Genomic DNA, 13,308 nt, shown 5'->3' with positions numbered 1-13,308 from the left:
AAGCATTCATGCTGGATGAAAGTCAGGTAACTTTGATCAGAGCTTGGCATTTTATTAGATGCTAAAGCTCAGCCTGAGGGACAGTGTCAAAGGAAACAAGGAAATTAGATCTTGCTGGGTTCACAGGTCATGAAACTATTCATTTCACCTTACTGTAGTCCTGGAATAGCTTTGTATGACTTTTGGTCATTGTTGGAGGAAGAATGCACTCTGCAGACCTTTTATCTGATGCAGTGCAGCTGTTCTCTGTTAGATAGAGACTTGTGACATAATAGTCTTTTTTTTTAATTTCTTAACTGTTTTAGCAGACAGCAGCTCTTTCTAAACTGAAGAAACAGTTGTGCCATGGTATTGAGTTCTTACAATAGATTGTATTATATCTTGTTTTCAGATCATGTTTCTTCTTCCAGTAGATGTGATTTCTGGATCAAACACTTGTGTTTTGTCTGAGGAGACACTTCCTCTCTAGCAGGCAAAGAGCAGGATTCAGTAATTCTCCCTTCTTTGCTTGTTTAAGATTTAAAAAAATGGGTTTTAGTCGATTTTGTTAAACATATGTAAGGTTTTTAGCAGGAAAAGAGAATATAAAAGACAGTAATCATATTATTTCAGTTGCACTTGACAAGGAACACAGGAGAAGGTACAAAGTCTAAGAATACAACTATGCTATACAGTTCTCCATTTCAAACTCCTTTTGTGTAGCCATGTGTGAGAAATTCAAATTGAGAATGTTTTGCATTCTTAATGTCACCTTATTCTTCTTCCAGGCAGTTCTGGTTCAGTTTCATCCTTTTTCCACAAAAAAATCTGATGCAGAGCAGCAAGTCTTGTTAAATTTGTGTGTGTTAATTCCCTGTCTTTTCTGCAAGCTATGAGATCTGGCCTTTTTCAGTGTTCTCACTGTTTCCCTGCTGAAACAGTTTAGAATTCTTAATGCTGATAGATGTTAGAACAGATCTTAGAAAATTATAAAATCTACAAAATAGATCTTATTGGTGTGTTCTAGTAAAGCAACAGAATACTCTTAGCAGTGTGGAAGGGGCCTTGAGAGGTCATTCATCCTTTTGTCATTTTATCCTTTTAGAGAATGGTTCTTCTGCCTAGAGAGAACTTCTTCAAAACCTGTATTTATACAGATTTTTGAAATCACTCTTTAGAAAGGTTTTTCAGTGTTCCAATTGTTACTTCTAGCAAAAAGCTCAGATGCTTTTTCTCCCCTTCTCTTCACCTGCCAAGTGTCAGAAAATTCCTCACACAAGAAGGTTAGGAAGTGAGGGAGCTGTCAATGGAAACAGTGATGGAAGCTGGAAGACAAAGGTTTCAGTCTGAAGCAGCCATGCCTTGTGCTATTTTTCATTCAGTTATGTTCTTCAATTATTAATGTCCTACACATTTGATTATTTCACTTCACATGGATTGGACTCACTTCTGCAGTCTCTGTGCCATCCTGTTGCAGTGCAGAGGAGTTCAAAAGCATCTCCAAAGGAAGCTGCTGATTGATCATCTGCTCAGCCTTCTGCTCTTAGGCAGGCACAATAAAGCAGCTCAGGAGTGAGTGAGTGGTGGTAGTGCTGTGTCTCTGCAATCCTGAATAAAGCCTGAGGTGTTTGTCATGCTGGCAGCACTGGAAGCCCCTGCAGAGCGAGCTTGTGACTGGGGCTGAGGTAATGGTAGCAGAGAGAAAAGGAAGGGAAACCAAAAGGAGGAGACAAGTGGTGGCATGGGAGCACTTTGGCAGTTTCAGTAACTGGAAAAAGCTGAACTTGGAGTCTGAAAGAGGGAACCAGCATATAAAGGAAAAAGCCAAACCAGAATGAAGGTGTAGGGAATGGAAATAGTGCTTCAGCTTTCCACCGTCTGCTTGGTGTCTAAGGTGACATTTTGCATGGGAGTGATTCAACATTACAGGGCACAAAGATCACTTTGGTGCTTAAGTTTCAAATACAAAACTTACTGGTGCATCAGTTATTTGACCTACCAAGAACCTACCAAAAACTTTCATGTGCTCTAAATGCTGAGGGAGAGAACCTTTGCTCCTTCACCAGTACAAGGGATCCTTACACTAAACTGGTGATCAGATCAGGAGTTATTTTCTTGTAACAGTAATGCTACCTCATCTTTCTGCTGGGGAAGTCTTCTTACTCTTGAATGAAGACTGAAAATATATTTATTTAAATGTAGTTACTATTTTTATGTGCAGTTCCACTTATTTTAACAAGTCATACCATCTGCCTCAATTCTGACCATGCATGCATGACAAAATGCATTTGACTGCATTTGTGGTCATGTAAGAATAATACTTTATCCAGCTTTTCCATACATGTGAATTTCTGCAGCAATGCTTATGACTCTGAAAAGCAATGTACTATGACACTGCACTGTGTAAATAGCTTATTTGGTTTGCTATATAAAGCAGGAAAATCTTTATGATATTTGGAAATTATCATGGAAGAAATTATTCCATTACACTTGAGAGACACAAGAGAGTTTTTCCATTGAGCTTTCTGTGGTATACAAAATACACATAACCATATGCACTTAGACAGCAGATCTCTGTCACATGCCTAGTTGCTTCTCATTGCATAAATTTGGACAAACAGGCTGTTTCCCAGTAGTTTCTCAAGTAATCAAAGCCCATTTCTTATCCTTTTCTCTCTGGCATGGCATGAAAAACCACCTTTGGAGAGGGCCTGGAAAACCTCAGTCTAGGGGGAAAGCTTTTATAGCTGTATACAGTATTGGAATGGAAATACTTCAGTAACCTTTCTGAAAGTCATTGCTTCTACTGGTCTATAATTAGCCCCACAGGAAAAACAAAATCCTGGTTCAAGTATAGGAGAAAGCAAATAGATCAAATAACATTGAAGTTATTCAGCAGCTTTTTCCCAAATATACTGGTCACTGTAGGAGTTGGTTATGTAGCTCTGAGTGGATAACTTCATGTCAACTTCAGTAATAAATGTTGAAATCTTTAATTAAAGCTCCTGCTTCTTTGAGATGTCACTTACATAATTTGGCTTGTTTTCTATCCAGATAGTATCTGCAGTGCAGTATTGCCATCAAAAGCATATTGTTCACAGAGATCTCAAGGTGAGTAGGAAAAAGTGTGTGCACTGTATGTGTGTCAGCTTCTGTACCTGTGGGTGTGACCTTTATTGTTTATAAAATACAGTTTATACTGAGCTTTCTGATTTATTTATTTATTTACATATGTTATAGTGAGTCTTGAGAAATATTTGCAGCTTAGAACCAGTTTAAGTAAAAGGAAGAGGATTTATAAAGCTTTTAAATGCAAACATTTAATGGCTGCTGAAAGATAACCTCTCCCCCAGTGGTCGCATTCAGATCTGATGCAGGTCAGTGTTAGCTGAGAAATCTTTTTTTTTTTTAAAGTGGTAGTTTGGTAGAGATATGACAAGAATTGATGTTGAACAGAATGAATTACCAGTAGTGATAATGAAACTGAAGTATGGCTTCTTTGTAGCTTGGCATGAAACAGCCTATCTCTTCTTTTAACTGTGCCTTTTATATTAATAGTACTGCTACATAATTTGTTCAACTTGTCATAGCTTTGTAACTTAAAAAAAGCAAAAACCAATACCACCATTAAAAAAAAAGAACACTTGAAAGCACTTTAAAGATAATTTTTATTACCAAACTACTGCAAGAATACCATGCTAATAAGTATATGGATAGTGAGATTATATCTTATTTTCATCTGAATAGATCAAAATGTAAGATACATTTCTGTGGAGAAAAACATGGTAACAGGTTCTTGGGGAGTGAAACAGCTCCCATAGTCTGAAGCCATTGTACAGAAATTTTTAAAACAGGACATGCTAATAATTGACTAAAGCACACCTTTGCAAGGAAAGGAATGTTAATGGATATTTCAGCTTCTTGCCTTTTAAGAAAGAGTGAAAGCAACCAACAGCATTTTAAATCAAGTATTTTATTAATCTACAAACCATTCTTTCTCTTCCAGGCTGAAAATCTATTGCTAGATGCAGATATGAACATTAAAATAGCTGACTTTGGTTTTAGCAATGAGTTTACAGTTGGAAATAAACTGGACACCTTTTGTGGCAGCCCACCATATGCTGCTCCAGAGCTCTTTCAAGGGAAGAAATATGATGGACCTGAAGTAGATGTTTGGAGTTTAGGTGTTATTCTTTATACTCTCGTGAGTGGATCTCTTCCCTTCGATGGACAGAACTTAAAGGTAGCTTTTTGTGGACTATGTTGGCCATGTTTATCTAATATTTTATCTAATATTTAAAGTGACTTGCTGCTTACAACTTACTGTCTGTTCTTGTTCTGTTGCCAAGGAACTTAGAGAAAGAGTGCTAAGGGGAAAATACAGGATTCCTTTCTACATGTCCACAGACTGTGAAAACCTCCTCAAACGTTTCCTGGTGCTAAACCCAACAAAAAGAGGCACTCTAGAGGTAACTGCACAAATGAGGTGCATCAAATTTTGCAAAGTGCATTTTTGAGGTGTAATTTATTATTTCCACCCTGTTCCTGTGCATATTTGGGGTGGAGGTGGGATTGCTGATGAAAGCACATGACTCTTCAAAGATATTTTTTACTGGGGTTGTAATACACCTGACTCCAGTTACTTTCAAATTCAGTGTGTCACAACACTTTCCATGTCATATAACTTTTCTTGGCAGTTAGCTTGTGGATTCATTAATGCATTAATGCATTAATTAATTAATTAATTAATGGATGATCCACCACATTGTTTTCCACATTCTCAGTTGTGAGCTGGAGATATTGGCTCTTGTAGTTGCCTTTGGTACCCTCTTGGAGGAGTAAAGACTAAAACAGGGCTTCCATGGAATTCTGTTGGTGGAGTTTGGAATTCCAAGCCATGTCAAAGTTGTCACATTGCTCCTGGTCTGCATTGCAGGCTTTTGGCTCTCTGCTGTGAGCTGGAATTCAGCTGACTGTGGGGAGAAGCTTGGCTTGATGTGTGTAGTTGATTCTCCTCACTGGAGCAAAGCTGGAAAAGTTCTGAAAAATAAAAACTAGGAAAGACCTTAGTGTTTGTTGTATAAAGAAGTTCTTCTCACAGCTTGATTTCTTTGCTGCTGAGTGTACTGTACTAACAAAACTTTTTTTTTTTCCATAGCAAATTATGAAGGACAGGTGGATCAATGCAGGGCATGAGGAGGATGAACTTAAACCTTTTGTTGAACCAGAACTAGACATCTCGGACCAGAAAAGAATAGGTAATTGAGTACTTCCCAGAACCACAATACTGCTTGCATGATGTGGGAGGGTTTTTTTTTTTTTCCTCCATCACCACTCTGTATTTGTTTGACATTTGGAAAAAGTAACTAGTCCTTTGAAACTGATACTTGATCAGGTTTATGTTCTCAAAATTAATAATTCTGTTTTAATCCTTTCTCTTGAACACTCAGCCAGCCTGAACATCAGAGTTTCAGTTACTTACAAAATGTCTGCTTGGTTTTAGATATTATGGTAGGAATGGGATATTCTCAAGAAGAAATTCAAGAATCCCTTAGTAAAATGAAGTATGATGAAATCACAGCTACATACTTACTGCTAGGAAGGAAGTCATCAGAGGTAAGTACCATTCTTAAAACTGCAAAGAAGCAAATCAGAAAGTGTCCTTAGCAGAGTTAGAAGCAAAAATTAAGTCAGTTACTGTAGGCATTGCATTCCTGCACAAAAATCCATTGCATTTTAAGTTATGTTGTTCTACTCATCAGCAGTCCAAATTAAGCAAATTTGTTCTCACCTGATTTTGAGCCAGTGAACTCTTTCCTTTAGGCTCTCCAGAACTGCCCTGTTTGCTCAGCAGTTACTGTCCTGGCTTGTCTAGGAGCTCAGGTGTGAATGTGCCAGCTGTAACTATTTTAGGAGAACCAAGGAGCAGGACTGACCAACCTGAAAGAGTTCTTGCATTGTACATTACCTTTCCATGCAATGCTGAGAGGGCTCAGCATCAGTAAGCTGCTCTTGGTTCCTCTGCTGGAGGAGTTGGTGTGGTGGCCTCTACAAAGTATATCCTCTCTTCCTGTTAAAACCCTGGAGAACTCTAAGGGGGGAGTTCTGAAAGGACAAATGGATTTTCTTTACTGATTATCCTTTGAGGAGCTGCAAATTCTACTGAGTTTTACCTAAGACAGTTGTGCAACAACCTTAAAGAGGGTGGGACCTCTAAGCAGCTGCCCATGCCATCAGTAATTTCCCATGTAGCAGAGCCACCTTCCACCCCCCTGTTCCTGCTCCCAGAATGTGGTGGATGCTTTAATTTGTTTTGTCTGAACTTCTCGTTTTCATACTCTCGTTTGTATTGTAGTTGGATGCAAGTGACTCAAGCTCCAGCAGCAACCTTTCACTTGCCAAAGTTAGGCCAAGTAGTGATCTTAATAATAGCACTGGACAATCTCCTCATCACAAAGTTCAGAGAAGCATATCTTCCAGCCAGAAGCAGCGGCGGTACAGTGATCACGGTGAGCTTCTCTCATTTTCAGCCTTGCAGGGTACAGTGGCTTCCAGTTCTGCTCAGTTTCTGGATTTGTCTCCATCCCCCAAGTGTAAGGAGGATGACAACAGCATAGTTCATAGCATGGTGGTTAAATATTTTAGTGAATAATTGATTTTTTAAATTGGTTTTGTTATAAAGCTTTCAAAAGAGCTTTTAGGGGAACACTGAATACACCAACTTAATTCTCTTGTTCTGCCTTGTGTTGTCCCATAAATTCCTGACTGTGCTGGCAAAATCTTGTTACACAAATTGAAGAGAATGTTGCAACCCCCTTTTTCATGAAAAGCACAGCACTCCTCCCCCATCCTCTTGTATGTCTGTTCAGCTTTTGTTTTCTTTTGACACTAGTAGGTCAGCTTGTGTCTAAAACTTGAAGAAATGTCAGTTTGCCAATATTTCTGGTTTCCTGTTTCCTGAGGCTAGTGTCACTTGGTTGTCCCCCAGGAATTTAATTTCTAAAGAACAATGACTCTGACAAACTTACAACTTTTCTGCTTAATGAGAGTGCAATGTAGTAGATTAGGATTTTCTAGATGTCTTAAACATCCTCCTGCTCAGACACTTTGCCTAAACTGGGATTCCTTTCATGAGCTTTCTCTGCACTCAGAGGTTCCTTTGCTTGGGCAGTCTACTGGGATGCCAGTTACTGAGGGTTTTGATACTTGTAAAACATGTTTTAGCTACATATTATATATTTATATGTTTATGCATTTAAATGTATTTTTTCTGTCTGTGTATATACATACATACACTTTTTGATTCATTCTTATTAAAACATTTAACTAAGAAGTTGATGTAACATGATGTATCCTCTTCAGAGGTGTGAGATGTCAGTAACACAATCCTGACACCCCACAGACTTCACCCAGTCTGAAGAAGGCTCTTAAAGCAAGAGGGAGCCTGGCACTGTTGAAGGGACTTCCTCATTCTCAGGTGTGGGAGCAGTTTTGTGTTCCTGGCACACGTGGGAGGCTGAGCCACTGCCACTGGTGCAGGAGCACCGAGCAGCAGCCACCAGGGCTGTGTCACCACCTGCCTGTCTCAGGAAATTGGCTTGAGCAGCACATGGCAGCTCTGTGCTAATGAGGGATGCTCTGGTTTGAATGAGTCAGTTACTTGTTAAGTGTCTTTAAGATGTCTCTAAAGCATTTTTCTAGCAAGCCAAATGAGAAACCTTAATGAAATTCTTGGAACTTTCATGGAAATCAAGTTGTATGTTCACCTTACAAGGTTTTTGTTTTTCACAATGTTCTACTGTTTCCTGAAATACATCTATTTCAATAATTTAATTATCTTTTTGCATCTCTGGTTCCCAGTGTTAACTGTGTTGGTTCTCCTGAATACATTTCCATTGTGATAAAAAATAGTCACTGAACTTCTGAGAAGAAAAATCCTTTTCCTGTTTCTTTTGTTTGTTTTTTAAGCTGGACCATCCATCCCCTCAGTAGTGGCATATCCTAAAAGAAGCCAGACTAGTACTACAGACAGTGACCTCAAAGAGGAAGGAATTCAGTCAAGAAAATCCAGCAGTAGTGCTGTTGCAGGAAGAGGAATTGCACCAGCTAGCCCAATGCTTGGGAATGCCAGCAATCCCAATAAGGCTGATATTCCTGAACGTAAGAAAAGTTCAGCTGTCCCTAGTGTAAGTAGAAATGTTTATTTATCAAAACCTTAAATTTTTTTCGAGGTGTAAAAAAGTGTTAAATATGTGATTTATCAGTGGTGCTGATTTTACTTTTCATTTATCAAGAGTAAATGTAGGTATTTTTTCCCTTGCAATGTCAGCTATTCACTTTACCTCTTAATAGTCTTGAAGTAGTCAGTATTCATAATTAGCATTAGTAGCTCTTGGTAAACAGACATGAGTTGGGTATTAAGAAAAAGTAAAGCAGGAAAAGGTAGTTATGTTACTCCTGATACCAACCACTCCTCTGTGGCCTCTGTACAGAAGAATGAAATCTCTATTTTTGTTATCCTGTTTTATAGTTTCATGTGTATAAGGAGCCACCTAATCTTTGTCCTCAAACATTACTATTTTAAGTCATAGTTATGTTGTTAAGAATATCAAAGAAATGTAGTTCTAAAAACTCTTTAAAGATGTATTTCAGCCTGTATTCAAAAGGAGTGTTCCTGGCTTTTGTCCTTGTGGGCTTCCCCCACCTGCCTCTAAACCACAACAACAACAATAAAAACATACAAAGGAGCAAAAGTAGTAAATGTTCATGGTTTAGCAACAGGCAGCGTGCCAAAAGAAAGAAAATCCTTTGTTCATTTTGGCTTTAACTTGTGTTCTCTGTGGTTCCTCCCTCAAAGGCAAAGTTGGAAATCTGTTTTCACATAATGCTTCAGTCATGTGACAGTTAATTTCTAAAACTTTGGGATTTTGTATTGAAAAACTTCCTTCTTTTCAGAAGAAAAAAATTCCCAGTCCTTTATTCAATTTGTTCAACTTGCAACAGAACTTTTGGTTTTTTTAACTCATCCCACAAAGCTGTCACAGTTCCTTTGGTCACAATAATTAGCACCATTACTTACAGCAAATGAGAACATAACTTCCTAGGCTGCAGGACAGTCTGAAGCAAAAGAAGTGAAATGAAATTTGGTTTACTTCATTGCCCCTGTATTGTCAGTTGACTCAGTGGCTAGTAGTGAGTTGGCTCAAGGATATCAGCCCAAGAGTTTCCTTGGAAAAACACATTTTCTACTGTAGCAGCTGTTATTCATAAATGTGAATGAGAATTCAGGATTTTGGGGAACCCTTTTTTATTTTTGTGGTCCTCCACAGTTTCCCTTTGTCCTTGATCAGTCCAGAAACCATTCAGATTTGGTTTTCTCTTAAAAGACAGTTCTTAGCTATTGAATCTCAAAATGGTAGGATACACAAATCAGTTTTTGTCCTACTTTGGACTTCACTTGGTATTGTATGGTGCCTTGTTCAAAAGATTTGTGTCACAGTTACAACAGACTTTACATTCAGTAGCTTTTCATCTGCTATTCTGTGCCACTCCCAAATATTGGGGATTTATTCCGGTAGGCTTATTTCAAATTTCTTACCCCTGTACCTGAAACAAAATTTCAGCTCATAACCATTCAATGCTTCCCTGACTCAGTGTGCAACTGGTCCAGCTGATCTTTTACTAGCAGTGTGACCAGGTGGTAAACAGGAAATCAGACTTATGTTGTCACTCAATAATTAGTGTTTAAAATTGTCTCTGTTTATAGCTCTTCACACCAGACAGTTCAAACTCGTTTTTTTCCTTTTCCTTTTTCTCTCCCCTGCAAAAGACTGCAAAGATGACACTTTGGCTTTCTGGTTGTTGGGAGTGAAGGGAAGCACTCAAAAAATGAGTTTTTAGTCATTTCCTGCAGCTGAGTAGGGAATTCTGTTTCTTACAGTGTTGGCATGCATCCAGAAGGAAAAAAAATACAGGAGTTACCATATTGTCCTGAGGTTGAAAAAAGTTTAAGGTGAAGAGAGTTTCTGTTTTACTGAGCACTGAAGTCCTGAAATCTGTAATATGATGGAAAAGCACTGAAGAGATGTAAAAATATCCTATAAAAACAATCAGAATTTTCACAGAACAAAAGCAAAAGCAGTGGAACCAGTCCTTGCTGGAGACCCTTAGTCAGATGTGTGCTGCTGTTATTGAGTAACAAAGCATAAAAGCCTGCACTTGAGGATAAGAGTTGTGCTTGGAGAGCAGATAGCTGAGTCTGGGACTGGAGTGAGGGGCTCCAAGCTGTACTTCTAAAGTTGATAAGAGTGTTTAAACTCTTGTAAACAAAATTGTTCTGCAAGCTGAACAAGTACAGATCAAAAATCTTCAAGCTATTTGGGCAAATACCAAATTAATAATGAAAACCTGCTACAGACATTGGATAGTTAGCAGGAACTGATATATCTGTGTCTTAATAATTCCTTTTTTGTTTCTTAGAGCTTCGGATTTTTTTCTCAGTGTTGTAATAAAGCTGTCCCAGAACCCTTAGAATAGCTTTGAGAAAACTGAAATAGGAGAATAGGTGTTACCTTTGAAAAATTATCCAGGACCAAAAACCATACTAGTGCTCTTAACTAAATACATTGGTTCACTGCTGTAAGTCAGAAGCTTTATATGAAAGTTTTCCATCAGTCCTTCCCCTGGTGTCTCTTAATAGGAAATAGCCTGTCTGAGCAGTGCACACAAGACTCTCTCTAGGAAAAGAGGAGGACTCTGTAGCACAGATTCATCCTTTGTGCTCTGACTGGACCTTGTGCATGTGCTCACAAGTCTCAACATGTGCTGGGCTGTGTCAGCTCCTCCTGCAAAGAAGGCACACAATGCCATGAAGATGAACTTAGGCACTACCCCTGAGCCTGGGGGTTGTCATTCCATCAGGGAAGGCTGCTCTCACCAGTTTCCAGTGCTGTGCACCTGTGCTGTTTAGTCAAGTCCAGAGATTAACAGTCTGGAGATTGGCTGAACAAAAAGTCACAGCTGAAGAGCTTCCTTGATGAATCGTGAAAGGTCATACACTAGAAAGTGTAAAGGCCTCAATACCAAGACTATTCTTGCCAAAACTGAAATTTGAAACTTTGAAGTGCTTAATCTCTTCCTCTGACCTCTGAAATCTGAGTCAAACAGGAAAAAATGTATACTGATGCTTCCATCTTTGCATTTCAGAATGAGCTGGGAGAGCCTGTCCTTGCAGTCCTCTGATTTCAGATATGAATACCAAAACTCCCAAACCTGAAAATGCATAGTCTTAAAAGTCTGGTCCAGCACAGAGATTGCAGTCTTGTCTTTCCAGATGTGCCACATGACAATACATTGTAATGTTATGTGGTGTTTTCTCAAGGGAAACCAACATTTCATGTTCAAAGGGAGCAGGTGGAAAGAAGGAAGCCACTGATTATTTTGCTTATTTCCCACCAGAAGAGCAGTGTTGGATGTTTTAGGTGCTTCATCCTCTAGTATGTTCAGGAACAAAATGATCTGCAAATACTAATAAGCAATATTTTGCTGTACCATTGGTTTGTCAGGCCTGCATGAAGTGTCCTGCAAAGTGTGGCTTCCCAAGAGCAGATAAACAAAACTTCACCTTAGGTGCACAGCTTTCATTGCTGGCATGCTTAGTAAAGAGAGAGGAGTTTATACAGTGATAAATGTCAGAGTGGAAGAATTGGTGGTCGGGTTTTTTAAAATAAATAAATGTATATGAAGACAAGTGATGTATAAGGAGGAAAGGACAAGGAAAGGGTCAGGAAGGCATGTGACACTTGCCACATGTTTATCCCTAAGGACTATAGTGAAGAATACTTGAGAACCCTTTAGACAGCTGCATGCATCTAACATGTTAATTAATTGTTCTGCCAATCTAAAATATCCTTTGTCTTTGTACTTTTTAACACCAGGAGGTTGTGCACTGTACATTTGTGTAAAAAGCTGTGTAACAAACAGGTCAGCAGTCCCTTAGACAAGATGGCTTCAAGGTTAAATAGCTCAGGGAATGTGTTGCTTGAGACTCCCTACATAGCAGATATTTTGCCTTAAGGCACTGGAGGAGCTTTTGGTATTTATTGGGAATACTCCACTTTAACAGTTTTATTTCAGGTTCGGAAACAAAAAAGGTTTGGCTACTCTGCTTTTGTGCTTGAACTAGTTTTTCCTTTCTTTTTTTTTAATCCTTCTTGCCATGATTCTCTCCTGTGACCGTTTATGCGAAACCTTTTCTTAATGCTATTTTTAAAATCTGCTGAGTTTCCCTTGTCCGTCATAGCATAATTCTTCAAAGAGCTCCAAAAGGTTAGTTGAGCATGAAGTCCCCTGCCTGATTCTTAGTGGCCCTTCTTACTCAACATGTGCTTATCCAGGTGCTGACCAGTCATTCCCTTAAGCTGACCTCCTCCAAGACTTTCCCCAGCAGTGATGTTTGAAGTTTATAGCCTTTTTTGCTTCCTGCTTTGCCCCGTGATCCTTTTCTTTAAAGAAAACGTTGAAAGATTTTTTTCTACTTTTTCAACCATTTGCAGTTTCCTGTGTTTTGTTCTTGGGGTGGGGAGAAAAAAATACAAAGGCTTGCCAGCTTTTACTTCCTCTACGACCTGGGGGTGCATGTTTGTCTGGACCACCCTGCTTTTCCTACAGTAATTGCATCTAACTCTTTATAATTCTGTTATCTGTGAATTACCTATAGCTTCTCAGTCGTTCCTGGAAAATTGACCGCCAACTTGGGCATATCTCCACCCTCTTTCTCTGTAAAGACAGAGGCAAAGTAATTCTATTTCTTTTCTCCCCTCTAAAGTAAGGTCTGTAGTTTAAGTCCCCCTGGTTCTCTTGTCCTCAATGTATTATGCTTGCATTGAAATGTGTATTTTTAAAAATTGTCGTACTAAAATTCTCTGCAATTTGTCTCTTATTCTTCCCTGTTTTTAAAACTTGTCTAGTGTTTCATAGTATCTTAATATTTAAAAGTCCATGTTTACCTTCCCACTGAATTTTACCACATTTGTTTGTTAAGTCTTTGCTTTTCCTATCTTGTTTAAGGGTATGATTTTAACTTAAAGGAAAATTCTCCAAGCTACAAGTGGTAAAGTATTTCAAAAATAGGTTATAAAGACACAGGCTATGCAGATGTAGAAGAATGCTGTATATACTGAGAATTTGTAATGCAGAACATTTGTAATTAAAACCTTTAAGGAATATTAATTTTGAGCCATCAGTATGAAATACAAGAACAACTTGTTAGAATTATTTTTCTGATTGCAATATTCCTTACAAATACTAGATGGAGTTTGTATATTAAGT

At 38.5% G+C, this 13,308-nt stretch overlaps 1 protein-coding gene across 19 annotated transcripts in view; it reads left to right on the top strand.

Moving 5' to 3' along the window:
- MARK3 (microtubule affinity regulating kinase 3) overlaps positions 1–13,308 on the top strand; it is a 62,440-nt gene that overhangs the window by 31,549 nt on the left and 17,583 nt on the right. For 10 of the 19 annotated variants that reach the window (XM_071426372.1, XM_071426368.1, XM_071426377.1 and 7 more), the window contains 8 exons: positions 3,034–3,090; positions 3,986–4,222; positions 4,329–4,448; positions 5,138–5,237; positions 5,483–5,595; positions 6,335–6,488; positions 7,948–8,165; positions 12,698–12,775. In XM_071426372.1, the coding sequence (XP_071282473.1) occupies positions 3,034–3,090; positions 3,986–4,222; positions 4,329–4,448; positions 5,138–5,237; positions 5,483–5,595; positions 6,335–6,488; positions 7,948–8,165; positions 12,698–12,775 (1,077 nt within the window). The remainder of the gene's footprint in view (positions 1–3,033; positions 3,091–3,985; positions 4,223–4,328; positions 4,449–5,137; positions 5,238–5,482; positions 5,596–6,334; positions 6,489–7,947; positions 8,166–12,697; positions 12,776–13,308) is intronic. The other 9 variants (XM_071426384.1, XM_071426382.1, XM_071426379.1 and 6 more) reach the window with 1 other exon arrangement.

This window comes from Agelaius tricolor, unplaced genomic scaffold, assembly GCF_023055355.1.
Source record: "Agelaius tricolor isolate 1412-34295 unplaced genomic scaffold, bAgeTri1.0.p SCAF_5, whole genome shotgun sequence".
Lineage (NCBI taxonomy): Eukaryota > Metazoa > Chordata > Aves > Passeriformes > Icteridae > Agelaius > Agelaius tricolor.
Note: the sequence above shows the minus strand (reverse complement) of the source record. Positions and strands in the feature narration are given on the sequence as shown.